General features: G+C 42.1%; 1 protein-coding gene across 1 annotated transcript in view; it reads left to right on the top strand.

The window, feature by feature from the left end:
• Positions 1-18,688, top strand: part of VPS13C (vacuolar protein sorting 13 homolog C) — a 452,448-nt gene that overhangs the window by 356,487 nt on the left and 77,273 nt on the right. The window contains exons 68-71 of the mRNA XM_088446402.1: positions 5,711-5,852; positions 5,977-6,111; positions 15,916-15,997; positions 16,632-16,701. Of these exons, the coding sequence (XP_088302528.1) occupies positions 5,711-5,852; positions 5,977-6,111; positions 15,916-15,997; positions 16,632-16,701 (429 nt within the window). The remainder of the gene's footprint in view (positions 1-5,710; positions 5,853-5,976; positions 6,112-15,915; positions 15,998-16,631; positions 16,702-18,688) is intronic.

The following is an 18,688-nucleotide window of genomic DNA, read 5'->3' as shown; positions in this document are numbered from 1 at the left end:
TTGGTGTGCATTTCTTCTACAAACCAGCACATAAGTAAATATACCCCTTAGATAGAAGTGGAGATGTTGCCCATAGCAACCAATCAGATTCTACTTAACAGTTATCTAGCACCTTCTAGAAGATAAAAGCTAGAATCTGGTTGCTGTGGGCAACATCTCCACTTCTAAAAACCCTCACTTTAGTAAATATGCCCTTCAGTCTCTCTTCTGAGTACTTTGCTATTTTTCTTTTCTGTCCTTTTTAACACTTCTACTGACTGTTACTTGCATTGCATTACTCATTTGTTCATTTGTGATATACAGACATTCATTGCCTCTCCCCTATATACACACACTGTGCCCCCTGTTGGGGATTACCCTCTTGTTTTCATTTAATATGTCTTCCAAGGGTCATGCTGTTAAGACCTCTAAGAAGGGGGGTGCTGCTTCTCAGTGCACAGTTCCTGCAGGATCTGCCATGAGGTTATTTCTACTCAGGATGTGACAAGATTAAGATGGTCTTTGTAACTATTGCTTTGCTGAATCATGGCATGACTGTTCCCAAGTTTTGGAAGGAGTCACTTTACTCTATCCTGCTGACTTTGGAACCTGGATGTTCAGGAAGCGTACTTACACATGCCTAATTGGCGAGCACCATCAGATGTTCCTTAGGCTTGTGGTCAGGGCGGACTTTTGGGCCTTACCTCTTGGGATTTCAACAGTGCCAAGAGTCTCCACAAAGATGATGGCTAGGATGGCGGCTTTCTCCAGGAACAAGAGTGCGCATACTCCTGACAGAGGTCTTTAGGAGCACCTTCGGCACACAGTGGTGGTTCTTCAGTCATGTGGATGGCTGATAAATTGATGAAAATATCTATGATTCCGTCTCAAGACATGATTCACCTGGGAGCCCTGCTCAGTTCCCGAGCTCAGGATGTCTTCCTTCTTAGAGAAAAGATCCAGGCCCTGCAGGACAGAATTCGGGCCCTCCTTTTCGTCAATGCAAGGTTTCAATCCACTCTCCCAGCACTGTCAGCGGTTCACATCCCCGGAGTCGAAAACTGGGAGGCTGACTTTCTTAGTCACCAAGATGTATATTTTGGGGAATGGTTTTTCTCATGGTTGTAGGGGTCATCCGGACATAGGCCGGATGACGTTGCACCACAATCTCAAGCTGCCTTGATATTGCTCTCGCACGAGAGATCTGGGGGCTGTTCTGGAGGATTCCTTAACAGTTCCATACGAGATTCCTCTGCTGTACTTGTTTCCTCTGATATCCATGATATCTGGAGTCCTGTGGTAGCTCAAGTTGGAAGGGGATTAGTGATTCTTGTCGCTCCAGACTGGCCCTGTCTGTCTTGGTACACAGACCTTCTCGCCTTGTCCGTAGACTGTGTGGTGTCTTCCACTTTGGCTGGACCTGCTGTTACAGGGGTCCCTTTCGTCATCCGGACCTGGACCCACCTCGCTTTGATTGGGTTGGCTCTTGAAGGTCCATCTTAAAACCTACGGGCTTCTCGTCTCAGGTGATACGTACCCTTAATGCCTGTAAGCCTTTCACCTCCAGGATTTGCCCTCAGGTTTGGAAGGCTTATTTTAGCTGGTGCTCTGCTTGAGGGTTTAATCCTCTGGCTTTCAGTTTGGCTCGCATTTTGTCATTTCAAGCATGAATTGACCTGAGCCTTCACCCTTTCCTCTCTTTAGGTCCAAATTTCTGCAATTTCGGTTATTTTCCAAAAGAAGATTGCTCTGCTGCCAGATGTTCAGATTTTCTTGCAGGGTGTTCTCCGTTTGGCAAACCGGTGACTCTCTGGGACCTCTTCTTGGTACCTAAGGCCCTTCAGGGGGCTCCCCTTGAAACTTTGGAGACAGTCAATCTTCTATGGCTTACTTTAAAGACAGACTTACTGTTTGCCATTGCATTAACCAGTAGGGTCTTTGACCTGGGTGCTCTATCCTTTCGGTCTCCGTTTCTGGTCTTCCACTCTGAAAGGGTTGTTCTGCATATGCGCCTCGGTTATCTACCTTAGGTAAACTAAACATTTCATAGAAATCAGGAGTTTGTGGTTCCCTCCTTCTCCAGTCTGGGGTCTCCCATGGACCAGTCTTCGTTGAACAAGGTTCGAGCTCTTCGGATTTATGTAGACTGGATTAAGGAGTCGGACTCCTTATTTGTCCTTTACGGTTTCAACAGGAGTGGCTGGCCCGCTACCAAGCAGACTTTAGCTCGCTCACTGCACTTTACCATCGAACATGCTTACTCTCTCATGAATCATCAGATTCTGGCCACCATGCGTGCCCATTCCAGCAGGGCTTCCTGGGCAGCCCATCCTGGTGCTTCAGTTGAACAGCTTTGCAAGGCTGCCATGTGTTATTGTGCCTGTACTTTCATTCGGTTCTACCAATACGACATCTTAGCTTCTCCAGATACAAGTTTTGGTCACAGTGTTAGGTGCCACGCAGGAGCGTTCTCTCCCTTGAGTGGACAGCATTGGGTTGTCCCACAGTTCTCGTCCCAGTGTCCCTATGGCTAAAGGGAGAAAAGGGTTTTTGTCTGTCCTTAACTGTTAAATCCTTTCCTTCGAAGCCATGGGGGACACTGGGTGCCCATCCTGATGCTCCTGTTTGCGGTGCTTCTTGCCTGCTTCTGGCTACACATTAAGCTATGTCTTAAGTGTGTGTGGTGTGTATGTCGGTTTTTCCCTCTTCTCCTTCCTCGACTCCCTGTCCTTGGACTTAACTGAATGGCCTATCGGTGCTCAGGGGTTGGAGTATAGGGGTGAGGGAGCCTGCTGGGAGAGAAAATTTAACTGTTTGATGCCCAGGCTCTGCTGTTCCACTCAGCACCCATAGTCATCACAGTTCCACCTTGCGTCCCCCATGGCTTTGGAGAAAAGGATTTAACAGGTAAGGACAACAATCCCCTTTTTTCGACAGTAACTTTCCTTTCATAGTGAGAGGTGATGTTTTCTTTAAGATTTTCAAACATTGTTTAGATTTGGAGTGCCCTTTCCTAAACAGTCGTACCCATTAACCTTAAAAGTCGATGTTGAAGGAGTCCTCTGACTGCCAGCACTAATATTGGTTGCTCTACAGACTGATTCATGATTGATTTTTCACCAGGACAGGAGTAAAGCTACTGTACTTAAACTTAACTGCCGCCACACTAAGTGAACGTTCAGCGAGATAGGGAAATGAGGAACTGTAACCTTTACCATGCAGTTTTATTAAAACAATAGAGATTATTTGTTTTGACACCAGCATAATAAAAGTATTTTTTCACTTGTTATTTTTGGGGTGCAGCTGACTGGGCCATGACCACACCTAGTAAGTACAGTAATATACCTCTCCAGAACACACACACTCAAACTATGGCCCATATTCAATTAGTTTTGCACCCGCGATACTTTTCCGCCTGCTGCACTTTTTCCCTACATCGCGTGTTTTGGCCGCGGAAACTTATCGGACGTACCCCCGCTATTCGCCGCATTCAATTTCAAAGGATGCAAAAACGCGTCCCGGGGAAAACTCAAACAGGCAAAAAGTGCTGTCAAAAATGGGGAAATCAGCCTGACACCCCCCAAAACATGCACTAACATTGGGATTCAAAATAGATGTCCCCGAATAGCCCTACTTGAGCTATTTGGGGTACTTAACTGCTATCAATTGCTTCTAAATAGCATCTTTGCACAAGTGGTTAAGAATAGCATTAAGCAGTATTTTTGGGAGAAAATAAGTAGTCCTGTCAAATTTGGGGTACTTGAAAATGGGTGCTAGCATGGTTTAAAATCGCTAAATTGAAGTTTTTAAGTGATGCTAAAAACTCACCTTCAGCAAGCATCTGCAATAAAAAAAAACACTTCCCCCATACTTGGAGACCCCCCAAAAGTCTATTTTGATAGTTTTTATGTGTGTACCCCCACTTTGTACTTTTTTCCCCCCATTTTCAAAGTTTTTTTGGGGTGTTCCCCACTTTTTGTTTGGGATTTTTTGACGCAGTTATCCTTTGGGGGGCTATCCTAAGGGTGCAGAGTGGTTTCCACACCTTTGCACCCCAAAACCGCAATTCTGCATTTTTGTCCGCCTGCCATTCATAGGCGAAAATTTTTTGCCTTTTACATTGCATTGATTTTCCGCGTACGCGAAAAGTCTTTGTAATTGAATATGGCGAAAAGTTTCCGCCTGGCAAAATGACGTCATCCGCGATAGTTTTTCGCGGTTTCTGACTTTTTGACGCTAATTGAATACGGGCCTATGATTTTAAATGGAATTATGGAAGGCTCAAGATGTTTTTTTAAATAGGAAAAGATGTATTCTCTGGGGTGCAGCTCTCTCAGACACAGCACAGTATTTTTAAGACAGCTAAGCCTGAAATCACGCTGTCTCTGCTCTCATATACTGTACAAGTGACAATATAGTGTAGATACGGGTTTGGTTCGGGGTGCCAGCGTGTGTAGATATTGGTTTGGTACGTGGTGCCGGCGGTCAGAATCCCGACGCTGACATTTCAACAGGGTTAGGATATTGACACTTGTCAGTCAGAATCTTAACCCTCTTTCCCCAGTGCCTAAACCTAGCCTCCCCCCTATCGACTAATCCTCTCCCTTCCCGCAACCTAAACCTAACCTTCCCCTTTCAGTGCCTAACCCTCCTCCTAATCCCAGCATTTACCATCGGGATGCCGGCACCTGGGATTCTGGCGCCAGCATTTTAAGCGCCCTCATCCTGACTGTTGGTATTTGACCAGATTCCTTATATACATATCCTTGTGAAAAACAATTGGTTGTGCAGCTCACATCAAGTTCACTTCTAACAAACAACACACAAGAGCCTGTTTACTCTGGATTGCAGGTGCTACTAGTGTGTCTGACAAAAATACAGTGTTGGTAGATTGCAGTTGCTAGATAAACACATTCACAGTGACAGGTGCCTGCAGTCTTTAATACCCTTTCCATCCACTCCATCTACCTACAACTCTTTCTAATTGTGTCTTTTAAAGCACAACTATAGCCCACACCTTGTCCATTCAATCTCATGTGTGAAATGATGCCTCATCACGAGGGAGAGACTCTTATATGAAATCCAAAACACGAGATAAGAGATTTTCGTGAAAATACCGGTTTGCCTCGTTTTGAAGTCAGAACTTGGCAAGAAGACCAGAGATAGTTCCACTCAGAGCCTCCAAGTTCGGGTGTATTCAGTTTCTGTAAAACCGAACTGCTCATCTATACGTATAATATATGCTATGTGAAGCTAGATTAACTTAATTTGTAATGGGATCTGGGGCATTATCTTGTTTGAGGTTACTCTGATTTTGTGATCACTGTCCACCCTCAACATACCATTAAAACAATTGTGCACAATTTAAATTACATAAAGACAAAAATAATCCTGCTTGTATATATGGTACATACAATATATCAACAGGAAAGGAAGTAGTCAGACGTGACCAGTGACCTTAAGAGATATTGAGAATTGTCTAAAAATACGTTTTTACAGTTCATTTAAGACAAAGGTCACTGGTATTAAGCTTTATTCTCTTTTACACTGTGCCTTAATGTCAACTCTTGACCTATCATCTATGGTTTTTTGATAGATGTTCTTGTAATATGATTATTCTTAGAGGATGAAGCTTTACCCTATTTGTCTCATAATTTCCCAAAATAATACTATGGATTTGTTATTGAAATTTTTGACTACTTATTGTCGCATTGCTTATTCTGGTTTACAGTTCAGGCATCATCTGGGAGATGAAGCCAAAACAGAAGTGGAAACCATTTAATCAGAAACAGATCCTACAACTAGAACAGGCCTATCAAAAATACGTCATTGAAGAGCAGTGCAGATGGACAAAAATAGACAACAACTTTGAGGTGTGTCAAGGTTACTTGTGTGGGGTATTTTCCCTTTGGCTATCACATTCTAATAAAGCACATTTCTTTATTATGATGATCCTTCTACAGTCAAGAAATCTCTAAATCCTGTATGTATATTTAGGTCAGTTTCAGCTCTATGGAAATACGTTTGCCGTTGAAGTGCTACATCAGGAGAAGTTTCCTATCTGGCATCCACATTGATTTCAAGCAGTCGCCACACCAAAGAAGTTTACGTGCCCAGTTATACTGGCTACAGGTGAAGTATACAATTATGTCTTCATTTATATACAGTGGTGCTTGAAAGTTTGTCAACCCTTCAGAATTTTCTATATTTCTGTTAAAATTTGGCCTAAAACTACTTCAGATTTTCACACAAGTTCTAAAAGTTGATAGAGAACCAAATCAAACAAATTAGACGTGCTCTTTTTTTTTTATTGAGGAAAATTATCCAATATCACATATATGTGAGTGGCAAAAGTATGTGAACCTTTGCTTTCAGTATCTGGTATGATCCCCTTGTGCAGCATTAACTGCTTCTAAATGTTTCCGGTAATTGTTGATGAGTCCTCGGCTTGGAGGCATTTTACCCCACAAAAAGCTTCAACTGTTATGTTGGTGGGTTTCCTCCCATGAACTGCTCGCTTACACAACATTTCGATTGGATTAAGATCAGGAATTTGCACGTTCTCTTGACATGCAGCTCATAGACAGATGTCCTGACATTTTCATTTAGAATATTCTGGTATAATTCAGAATTCTTTGTCCCATCAATGATGGCAAGTCATCCTGGGGCAGATGCAGCGAAACAGGCCTAAACCATGATACCCACCACCACCACCGTGTTTCACAGATGTTATGAGTTTTTTTATGCTGGAATGCAGTGTTCTCCAATCTCCAAACAGCGCTTCTCATTTAAACCAAAAAGTCTATTTTGGACTCATCTGTCCACAAAATATTGTTCCAATAGTCTTTTGGCTTGTCCATGTGATCTTTTAGCAAACTGCAGACGGGCAGCAATGTTCTTTTTGGAGAGCAGCGGCTTTCTCGTTGCAATCCTGCAATGCACACCATTGTTTCTCAGTGTCCTCCTGATGGGTGGACTCATTAACATTAGCTAATGTGAGAAAGGCCTTCATTTGCTTAGAGGTTACCTTGGGTTCCTTTGTGACCTTGTGAATTTAGACGCATTGTCCTTGGCGTGATCTTTGTTGGTCGACCACTCCTGGGGTCGGTAATAGTGGTATGGATTTTCCTCCATTTGTACACAATCTGTCTGACTGTTGATTGGTGGAGTCCAAAGAGATGCTTTTGTAACCTTTTTCAGCCTAATGAGCATCAACAATTCTTCTGAGATCCCCAGAAATCTCCTTTGTTCGTGACATGATGCACTTCCACAAATGTGTGAAAATCAGACTTTGATAGATCCCTATTCTTTTAAAAAGATTGTCATCCCATAGATATCAAAATATCTGCTAAGCCTTAAGGTTCACATACTTTTGCCACTCATGCGATATTGGATCATTTTCCTCAACAAATAAATATGAGCACATCAAATGTTTTTGTCTCATTTGTTTGATTTGGTTCTCTATCTACGGTTAGGACTTGTGTTAAAATCTATGGTAGTTTTAGGCCAAATTTCAGCAGAAATATAGAAAATTCTGAAGGGTTCACAAACTTTCAAGCACCACTGTATAAAATATGACACAAAATATTGCAACTACCTATCCTTACACTTAGTCACTCACCGGAACACACTCATGTAAATGTATACCTGTGTATGTGTCTGCATTTTGTATTACATGTATTTGCATATGTATTTTAATTTGTTTTTTCTATTTTTTTTTTTAAAAATTAACCGTGGGGGTCATAGGAAACACTAGTATAGAGGTCAGGATAGAAGAAAAAACTTTTTGGAAGGCACTCTTATTTCAAAAATAATTGTTTAAAACATACAGATGTGTCCAACATATACAGTATATCTCCCGTGCACTACAATTCACATTACACACAGCGTGTGAGCGCCGTGCGACTCTGTAAGGGCTAGCGTCTTTTAGTGCAACGTATTTCCCTTCAAATGCGTCGTTTTCAGATTTTGATGCGAAATGGACACACAAACAGCTTATTGCTGATAAAAATTATATGCTGCACGCTTATATTCTGTGTACAACTGCGGGTGCATCTGTGACACTGTAACATAGCATTTTGCATACAGCCACAGTGACACACACAATATAAGCGTGCTGCATATCATTTTAATCAGCAATAAGCTTTTTTTGTGTTCTATTCGCATCACATTGTGAATAAGACTCATTTGAAGGGAAAAAAGTTGCACTAAAAGTCGCTCTGCAGTACTGAGTCGCGCACGGCATGGTGCGACTAGATGGCATGTTTAAGGCGCAGGGAGGCTAGATGTATGTGGACACATTTGTAAATTTTAATAATATATGTATAAAATGACTTCTGTACAAGGTGACACACTTAGTCTCCAAAAAATATTTAACTAAATAAAACAAGTATAAAATCTTAATGTAAAAAATTCCCCCAGATAGTCATGCTTACTGGAAGAAGTGGCGAATTATAGATATGCTTGTGCTGTGATCAGTCAGTTATCATACTGGGTCAATCCTATACTGTTTGAAGCTTGCTACCAAGTCATACTGCCAGTGTAACATAAACTATAATCACAAGGGTATATACTATATATCTCTGTTCATGTAAATAGGAAGCACTGGTTTGCACAAATTGCAACACACATAATAATTGCACTGCAACATATACAAAAGCTTGGTTTGTAAATATTTCCACAGCCCATGCATCTGTCAAATCACTTGATAGTCAGTGATAACCTCAAAGCAATTGAATACTACAGGTTGAGTCTTCATATCCAAATATTCCGAAATACGGAATATTTTTAGCATGACTGAAATAGTGAAACGTTTGCTTTCTAATGGTTCAATGTACATAAACTTTGTTTAAGGCACAAAATTATTAAAAACATAGTATTAAATTACCTTCAGGCTGTGTGTATAAGGTGTATATGAAACCTAAATGAATTTCATGTGTGTACACAAACTTTTTTTAGATGCACAAAATTATTAAAAATATTGTATAAAATTACCTGCAGGCTGTGTATAATGTGTATATAATACATAAATGCATTCTGTGTTTATATTTGGGTCCCATTCCCAAGATATTTCGTTATGGTATGGAAATATTCCAAAATACAGAATATTCCGATATCAAAAATACCCCTGGTCCCAGGCATTTTGAATATGGGAGACTCAACCTGTACATACATATGCTGACTCTTAATAATATAAATTGAAACAGTTACAGTGCGTACATAAGGTATAAAGAAAACATTTTTAACATACATGTCAGAAGTGCACCGTTGTTCAAACCATGATATAGTAGGTCACATTTGATAATAGAGGCACCACTGTGGTATACTCAGTAAAGGAGAAATAATAGATAATGTTCCGTCTGTGTGTCGCTTCTTCTCTCCTGCAATGTTCTGGGCATTAGTTTGCACAATGAGAGAGCGGCATCTAGGTAGGAGATCCGCAGAAATAGTAAGTATACGCTTCTGCTTCAGTAGGAGAGCTGCCCAGGCTGCATTGATGTGTCATACATGGCAGTGCTGCCAAGGTGAGCGAGCGTCTGAAAGAGCTGGACAGTACCTTGATGTGAGTGCAGTGTGTGCAGGTTACGATTCCCCAAGAAACTCCCAAATGCCGACGGAGGTCAAGCTGTGCACTGCTGAGACCCCCCACGTGAATGCGCATTTCACCAGCAGGCTTTCTTAACAAGGAGTCAGTAGTGTAGTCCTTCTGTATAAGCCTATTATAGGCTGATTGGAAGTAATGTCATGTCGGATGTTCTCTCTCAATTAAAATGAGGGAGAACATCCGGTGATGAGTCTCAGAATGAGACCGATAGAGTAATCGAAATAATTCCTTTGGAGGGAAGTAGCGGCTGAGGCAAACTGAGGTCTTGGGCTAACAATAACTTGCCGGTTTTTATAACATATACTTACTACTTCAAGGTATGGTAAGCACATTTACATTCACTTATGGAGATGGACAGCTGCATTCATTGTTTTTAAGGCTTTGAACTTTCTGGTGCACTTATCCATCTTTTTATGAAATAAAGAAAACCAAAAAGTTTTTATTGTGAGTGACAGCTGCAATCATTATTTCTAAAGACTGGATTGTGACTGAGCACACGTTTCATGAGACAAAGCTGTGATGCACTGACGGTTGTTTTTATACTCCTTGCTTATCCTGTCTGGAGTGATACATTCTTAAAAGGATAAAATGAACTTTCTTCTTCTCTCCATAAAGGACACAGGCTTTAGACAGTGGGGTATAAGCTGGAGTAGGAGTCCGGGTACCAGACTGTTAAATTTTTACTCCCATCAGCCCAGGCTCCTTCTCCGCTAAACCCGACCCAAGCCCCAGGCAGGCCAGTTTTCGTTTGGTGCCTGCATGAGCGGGCAATGTTAAGCGGGACTGCTTTATGCAGTCTCATCTTTTGATTTATTTTATTTGCAGAGTGGGCAGCGCTAGGTATCCCAAAGGACGCCCACGCTGCTGCCCCACTAACTCCCTGCACTGGCGGCAGCAGCACTGGCGAGTGGGTTAGTGTTTTCGACCGGGCCCCCAGCAGCACACGGGGAGGCTGCTTGCAGGGAGCTACATGGTAGAGGCCATCACCGCCGGGGCGGTAGACCACCAGTGGTGCTGACAGCAGGCGTCCAGGCCACCTGGTACGTCCGCTAGATCACCAGGGCAGCAGGCAATGGGGCACTTCTTACATAGTGGCCATTGCCCCGGGGGTCCATGTCAGAAAGGGGAGATAGCCTCTCCCCGTTAGTTCCTCCCCGCACCCCTTAGCGCATCCCCTCTTAGCATGCTGCTGCCAGTCTCCGGAGAGTAGCATGGGCTTTTGGTCTTCCTGTATAACTCCTCAGCGGTCAGGTTATACAGAAATTTCCTTCCAGCCGAGTGGGGCATGGATTGTTGAGCACTTGCTGCCCATTTTTACCTGCATGTGCATGTGATTATGTTTAGGAGTACTGTTTATTCCTCATGTCTCTTGGTCTCTAACTCTGTCTGACCTTTTTTTCTGTGTAGATAGCTTAGAGTGCTAACTGCTGTAAGGTTTAGTAAATACCCCCGTCCCACCTATTGTGGTGAGGTCACATGCATTGCATTCTCCCTTATTGTACACTATAGTTACTGTGTGTGGGGACTGCCTTGGATTGCTGTACCATGTCTTCCAAGGTCAAGGCACCCAGAGATGCCTGCAGGAATTGTACCTTTGTACTTTCTCCTCAGGCTCCGGACCATGATGGGCTCTGTGTCCGGTGTTTCGCAGCTTCACAGCAAGAGGGTAAGTTGGCCACAACTTCAAGCCAGGAACAGGCTTTTGAGCTACCTCTCTGTCGGTTAATAGACTAGCAACCCACGAGCCCGCCCCCCCCTGCTAGTCTCTCTATGAGGACCCAGCTGCTCCCAATTGTACCATCTCAGGGTACCTTACAGCCGGCTGCCATAGAACCGCCATGGATCTAATTCTTCTCACAGTTGGTGCAAGGTCTAGCGCAAGTGTCTGCATTTTTCCAGCAAATACTGGACTGGGTCTGCACTTCCCAGCACAGACCCTACAGGCGAGAGAGTTCTATGCCCCTGTTCGATTATGAACTCTGAGGTTTCCTCAATCTACGAGGACGATCGGTCCATTGCTTCAGATGATGAGATCTCTTCTATCCTGGATGACTCCCTAAATCTGATAGATGTAGTGGGCCTGATTAAGGCGGTTAAAGCTTTCCTCCCCATCAAGGATGATCAGCAGGCCTCTAAGGCTAGCGTCCGGTGTTCAAGCATCAAAAAAAGTTTTTTCCAGAATCCCTTATTCTGCACAGCTTACGGACCTTCCAGTAGAGGCGTGGGCTCACCCTAATAGGTGCTTCCAGCTTTTTAAGTGCATTGCCTCCTTTTATCCAGTGCCTGCTGCAGATCGGGCCAGATGGGAGTCTCCTCTGGTGGATGCTCACATTTCCCACCTACTCAAGAACACTACCCTTCCTATTTCTAATACGGCTTCCCTTAAGGATCCGACAGATGGGAAGTTAAAATCTTCCCTCAAGAAGATTCATGCAGGTTCCATCGCGCTTTCAGCCTTAACGTCCACTTGGGTACCTGAATAATCAGGGGTCGGACAGACCCTTCAATAGGACCTCAGTTCAGGTACTCATAGGAACAAGCTATTGTCATTAGTGGAGAACATCAGAGAGGTGCCCTCTTATCTTGGAGAGGCAGCAATAGATACTGGTGTCCTAACCTCCAAGCTGTCAGCTTCCTTGGTGTTTGCTAGACGAGCCCTCTGGCTTCGTTTCTGGCATGCTACCTCAGACTCTAAAAAGGCCTCGGACACTCTTCTATTATCAGGAGACTGGTCCTGATTTTTACAAGATCCTGACCATGGTGGCGGTGTCCAAGACGTCCTTCCTTCCTTCTGCAGCAACCCCTAGGTCGCGAACATCTAATTTTCGCTCCTTTTGTCCGCAGGGAAAAGCCAAGGGCCAGTCTCATCCAAGGGTTCCAAACTCTGAGCCAAACAGCCCTGGTCTGTCAGACACCCTGCCACTCCTGCTGGACGGGGCTTGCCTCCACCTTGAAGTTCCCAACGTGGGAGGCTGACTTCTGCTGTTCTCAGAGACCTGGATGGTGACCACATTGGATGCCCTAACCTTTCAGGAGCGGCCTCTGAACCATGTTTTTTCCATAGGCTTTGCAGTGGATCAGGCAAAGCAGAAGCACTGCGAGTGTCTATTCTATTCAAAGTAATTGTTCCAGTTCCCCTGTCTCAAAGAGGCAAGGGCTTGTATGCCAACCTCTTCTTGGCTCAGAAGCTGAACGGTTCGTTCCGGCCAATCCACATCAAGGATGCCTATTTGCATGTTCCTATCCAGCTCAGTCACCAGAGCTTCCTCAAATTTGCTGTACAGTAGGAACATTTACAATTTCGGGCATTACCATTTGGTTTTTCCATGGCTCCATGTGTCTTTATGAATGTCATGAATGTCATGGAAGCTAATTTGCGACGCAGAGGTATCGGGATTCTACCTTATCCAGACAACCTTCTGATCCTTGTTCGGTCACTGCAGGCCCTCTGGGAACACATCCGTCTCACGATAATTCACCTCCAGTCCCATCATCAATTGGAAGAAATCCTTTCTGACTCGCAGGAGATGTACAGTCTGGGGGCGTTGCTGGATTCTAAGGTTCAGCCGGTAAAAGTTTCAGGACCTACAGACCAGGAATCACAAGTTCTTAAGTCATCGCTGAGTGTTAATACAGTCTTGCATGCAGATTCTGGGCTCTCTGGTCTTCACCTTCGACATGCTGTAGAGGATGCCCTGTTTCACTCCTGGCCTTTTCAGATGGAGGATCTGTCCTGATGGAACAAGTCCAATCAGCAGCTCAACTTTCATCCTCCCTCGGGAGGTCTGTGCTCTCTTTTATGGTGCTTCCAGGCGTCTTAACTTAGACAAGAGCCACACCTTTTTGGATTCAGGACTGGGTCCTCCCCACCACTGACTTAGTCTTGGGGGGGAGACAATAACTTGTCAACAGGCCTTTTAGGGTAGGAAAGCCAGCTAACAATCAATATTCTGGAATTTCCGACTGGCCTTCAGAGCTCTATGCCTAGCTCTGCCGCTCCTCTAGCATCCTCCTGTCCAGGTACAATCCAACAATGTGGCAGCCGTCACCTACGTAAACCATCAGGATGGCACTCGCAGTCACGACGCCATGTAGTAGGTGAGTCTTGTTCTCATCTGCGCAGTGTGTCACCTTCCGGCTCTGTTTGCGGTCTTCATCTTCGGAGTCTACAATTGGGAAGCAGACTTCCTCAGCCGCAAGGACATTCACTCAGAAGAGTGGATGCTTTATCCAGATGCCTTTCAACTCCTAGTTCTTTGCTGGGGCTTGCGGGACATCGACTTGGAGTGTCGGCACAACTCGAAGCTACCGAGGTACGGCTAAATCATCTGAGATCCGGGAGCCCTTCTGGTGGACGCCTTAGCGGTTTGGTGGACCTTCCACCGCATGTACATCTTCTTCCCAATCTTGCGGTCTTCCTTCTGGATCTGGCCCACCTCACTTTGACGTGGTGGCTCTTTGGGCATCACATTCAGCCTCTGGTGGCTCCATGGAACTTGTCTTTGGTGCTTAGGGCTTTTCAAATGTCACCTTTTGAGCCCTTAGACTCTTTGGACATTTGCTTGCTTACGTGGAAGAATGTCTTCCTACTTGCCATAACGTCAGCCCAGCGGGTGTCAGACTTCAGTGTGTTGTCTTATCGCTCCCCATCTTTGGTCTTTCTCTTGGGCCATTCTTTGGACACTATTAGGCTACCTTCCTCAAGTTGGTTCTCTGTTTCACATCAACTAGAAAGTCATGGTCCCTGCCTTTCAAGCACCTCATTCTTTCCCGGATAAGGCCTCTTTGGATGGTGTCAGGGCCCTCGAGATATATGTGGACAGGATTAAGGATCTCCATAAGATGGAGTCCCTTTTTGTCTTCTATTACTTTCGCAAATGGGGCTGGCCAGCTACGAAGCAGACTTTGGTCAGATGTCGCCTTTTGACCATCTGGTGGACCGTCCTGGCCCAGCCGTGGTGACAGTTCATTCCACCAGGTCGGTGGTACTTCTTGGGCAGCTCAATGTGGCACCTCTGCGGAGCAGCTTTGTAAGGTGGCCACTAGGTCCTCTACCCATATGTTTCTGAAAGTTTAGGACTATACATCTCAGCATGCCTTGTCACTGTTTTGCTATTTGGCCATGCTAAAACTTTTGCAAGGCATACTGGAATTTGTATTCCAGCACCAGCTGAATGGCCGCTTATTGCCCACCCCTCGTCTAAAGCCTGTGTTCCCTAAGAAAACATAAATATCCTTTTTTTTAATTGAACATTACTTTTAATTCAGAAAATCCTCATATAGACTGTTAGAAGAATTCTGAATAAGAAAGCCTTTAATTTTAAGAGTATGTGCTTTAATAGGATAAAGTAAAAGGAAAGACACTATATTTCCTTGCTATAAAAATAAGAAAACTTACTCAGCGCTGCATGTTGGCAAAACGTCATTGAAGTCCATGGACGTAAGAAATTCTTTTTTCTCCATGGACTTGATCACAGAACAGTCGGACTCCATCTGGACATGTGGTTGCATGTGTACCTTCAGAGACATGAGACAGACTTGAGGTTCAGAATTTGCTGGAAAGACCAGTCCGGTTTCTGAACCAGGAACAGGTTGGAATAAAAGCCACGGCTTTCTGAGCTTTCAGGACCCGGACAATAACTCTTGGATCCTGTTAAATCCTTAGGGACTGGTGGGATGTAGAGGAGATGCTTGGCAGTGAACAAGTTCAAATCAATGTGCCATCCCCTACGATCATTCCCTATACCACATGGTTGCCAGTGTCCCCCAGAATGGGAGAAAGAGAAATATATTTACATTGCAGAGTTACTTAGAAACCTATACATTTCTACTTAACTGTACAGTTTATATATTTCCGAGTTGTAGTAGAAATATATAGATTGCAAAGTTTAGTAGAAATATATATATTTCTACTAATTTTTGCAATAAAAATATATAGATTGCAGAGTTACTTAGAAATATATAGATTGCAGAGTTACATTTCAATAAATAAAAATATAGCTGGTCACACACTGCCACTATGCATGAGCTGCGTGTGCATCCAAGCTGCACATATGTCATAAGGGGAGTGTGTATAGGAGCAGTTTTTCATGGAAAACAAGAACAATTTCAGATTTTCTCCTACAGCCCTTGATATTAGTGCAGATAGTGACAGACATGGGAAATGGAACTAAATATTTAATTTGACACCTTTATATCGCCAACAAAGAATGGCCGGAGTGCAGTGGCTGTAACTTTGCATTCCACAATGTTCTTCCTATGTAATGTGACAAAACAGTCAGAAGTGTTTGATTGTTATAATGAGGGCTTACAAGCCTTGCTGTCTCTAACAGGTGGATAACCAGCTTCCTGGTTCCATGTTCCCTGCAGTCTTCCATCCAGTGGCACCTCCAAAATCCATTGCTCTGGACTCTGGTAAAGAACTTTATTTTATAATGCCGCCTGATTTATATTGTATCCTTGACTTTAGCAGTTATGACTAAGTAAATGGCATAATGCTGTGTATAATTTATTATATTCCTTCACTTTAGAACATGTAAACATGTGTTTAGCACATTACCAGCATTTGTAAATGCAAATTATGTAGCCCATTTAAATAACATTATTTACACTTTAATTTACAGAGCAACTAAGCCCCAAAATGTAAGTTTTGTTTGTACATGAAGGTAACATGCAGCTCTGCTGGATAGGAGAATATGGCTGATCTCTGATATTTAAGTTGTATTTATATTTATAGACTTTATTGTATTTTGTAATGTAGTCTTTCTGTAATAAAAAATGAATGTCAGTAAGAATGCAATGCACTGAACTATACATTTACCTTTATGAGGTCTACACCATAATCCAATAATTATAATAAGCTGCTCGTATCGTTCTTTTAAAAAAAAAGCTGTTGTTCTTTCTATTTTACAATTTTCACCACAATTCCTCCAAAGAACAAGATCTGGAGTTTACACTTTTTAGTTTAAGTTAAAACATGAAGATTATCTCTCTATCTTTGTTCCTTAAGGGAAGTTTTTTTTTTAATAAATCAATTTGTTGTTTGCAGAACCCAAGCCCTTCATTGATATTAGCATCATTACCAGATTTAATGAATTCAGCAAAGTCACACAGTTCAAGTAAGTACATCACAATATTCTGCCCACGGGGTATATGTGTTGCCTCATGTCTCCTCTGCTGGAATCCATAAATCTCTCTTGTAAACAATTATTTTAATCTTTTAATTACATTTTATTATATGGCATGTTTTCCTTACCGATTCCAAAAAAAGTATTGTGAATTCCCGCACAGAAACTCAGATATATAGTCTTACATCCCCTATTGATATATTGTAAATATTACATCAATAATGTGATTTAAATATTATTTTTCACATATTTGAGAATGGGGGAAGTGGTGCCACCTCGCTCACTTTTTAGGTATGATATCAAATCAAAAGAAAAGGACAGTGTGAGACTATTGAGGTGCACACTAAGACAAAAGGAAATCGTATTTTTTATTCAAAATAATAAAACTTAACTTTTATTTCATATGTAAAAAACACATATATTTATATTGACATTTTATTAAGATAAAAAGAGAAAGAAGTGCAAATAGTATGAAAAAAGTGTTTAAAATTAGTCAAGTCGTTCCATAGAGTCACAGTTGGATAATATTAATAACTCTTATATTTCATTTGCGTGATAGCTGTATCATATATGCCTTCATATGTCAATAATTCTGTGTAGTCACCAAATAAAGTGAGAATACATTGGTTATTATTAATTAGACAGTAGTATGTAATAGCGACACAATTTATGTTTTTTTATAAGGCACAGGATAGTTTTATTTGCGATTAGAAAGAGCAACCGCTACAGTGTAAGCTAGTTATTGCTTCACTGTTGCTGTGATCCACAGTTTATCTGTATTGTAACAGATTGTTGATACATTTATATATTATGTCCACATTTTTATTGACAGTCGTCTGGAATTCCTATTTTAAGGACTCAAATTTATATTGGTAAAAAATTTCAAAACCACTGTATGAGCACATTGACTTCATACATACATTAATAATGAGGCACACATATAATTGAATATATATAAAAAAATTATATTTTGTAGTTATTTTAGTATGAGTGCTTATTATTTAATCTCACATGATTTATTCAGATATTTATACAGTAATGTAATTGGTCTATCATGCACTGCTGTTGTGAGAAAAAAGATGTATATAGGAATTCTTACATTGGTATTGTATTGTTAGTATAAACACACTAACTCCATGTATATGTTGATAATCGGACACACATATAGATAAGTATATATCGTATGATGACACTTCAGTATTATTGCTTATATATGTTAGGTACACATGCCATTAAGTGCTGTGGTTTATATGTGTCATTGATCAGCCGTCTGTAGTTTTTCCAGCCACGCGCCTATGTCGGCGCCGTGGTGGTCAGACGCGCTGTTGCTTAATGCTGGAGACTGGGGATAAGGTGAACCACAGCCTCGTTATTACACGTGAGTCGTGTGAAATGCTCTTTATCAATTGCTAGCGTGAGCGCCGAAGTATACGGGCGCGCTGGTGCTGTGGACCACCCAGACTGTGACTCCGTGGTCTAGACTGACAGAGGCCAATACGTATTTCGCCGGATGTCCGGCTTCCTCAGGGCAAACCGAGCAAGTCCCTTAGTGTGATTTATATACCTTGTGTATGGATACTGTTGTTAAGGGGCGTGTCCATGGGTCTTTTTCTGTTTTCCTCCTCAAAGGAGGTTGGTGGTTCTTCCCTGTCATATTTACTTTATCACTCTATAGTAATTATAACTTCCAGGGATTAATGGATATTCTATTGGATTATAAATAGATAAGCTAATAGGGTGATTCATAATTTTCAGAGGAAAATAGAAGTAGTATCAGTATAAATTATATAGTCATCCGTTATTATAAATATGATAGGTATTCAATAATGTCATGTGTAGAAATATAGTTGGTAAATATGTATTTATTATACTATATATATTTTCATATTTATTTAATAGTATGAATCAAAATAAATTATATAGTCATCCATTATTATAAGTATGATAGGTATTCAATATTATCATGTGTGGAGACATG

Source organism: Taudactylus pleione, unplaced genomic scaffold (genome assembly GCF_031769625.1).
Source record: "Taudactylus pleione unplaced genomic scaffold, aTauple2 ptg000019l, whole genome shotgun sequence".
NCBI lineage: Eukaryota > Metazoa > Chordata > Amphibia > Anura > Myobatrachidae > Taudactylus > Taudactylus pleione.
The sequence above is the reverse complement of the archived record's forward strand: the minus strand, read 5'-3'. Positions and strand labels throughout refer to the sequence as shown.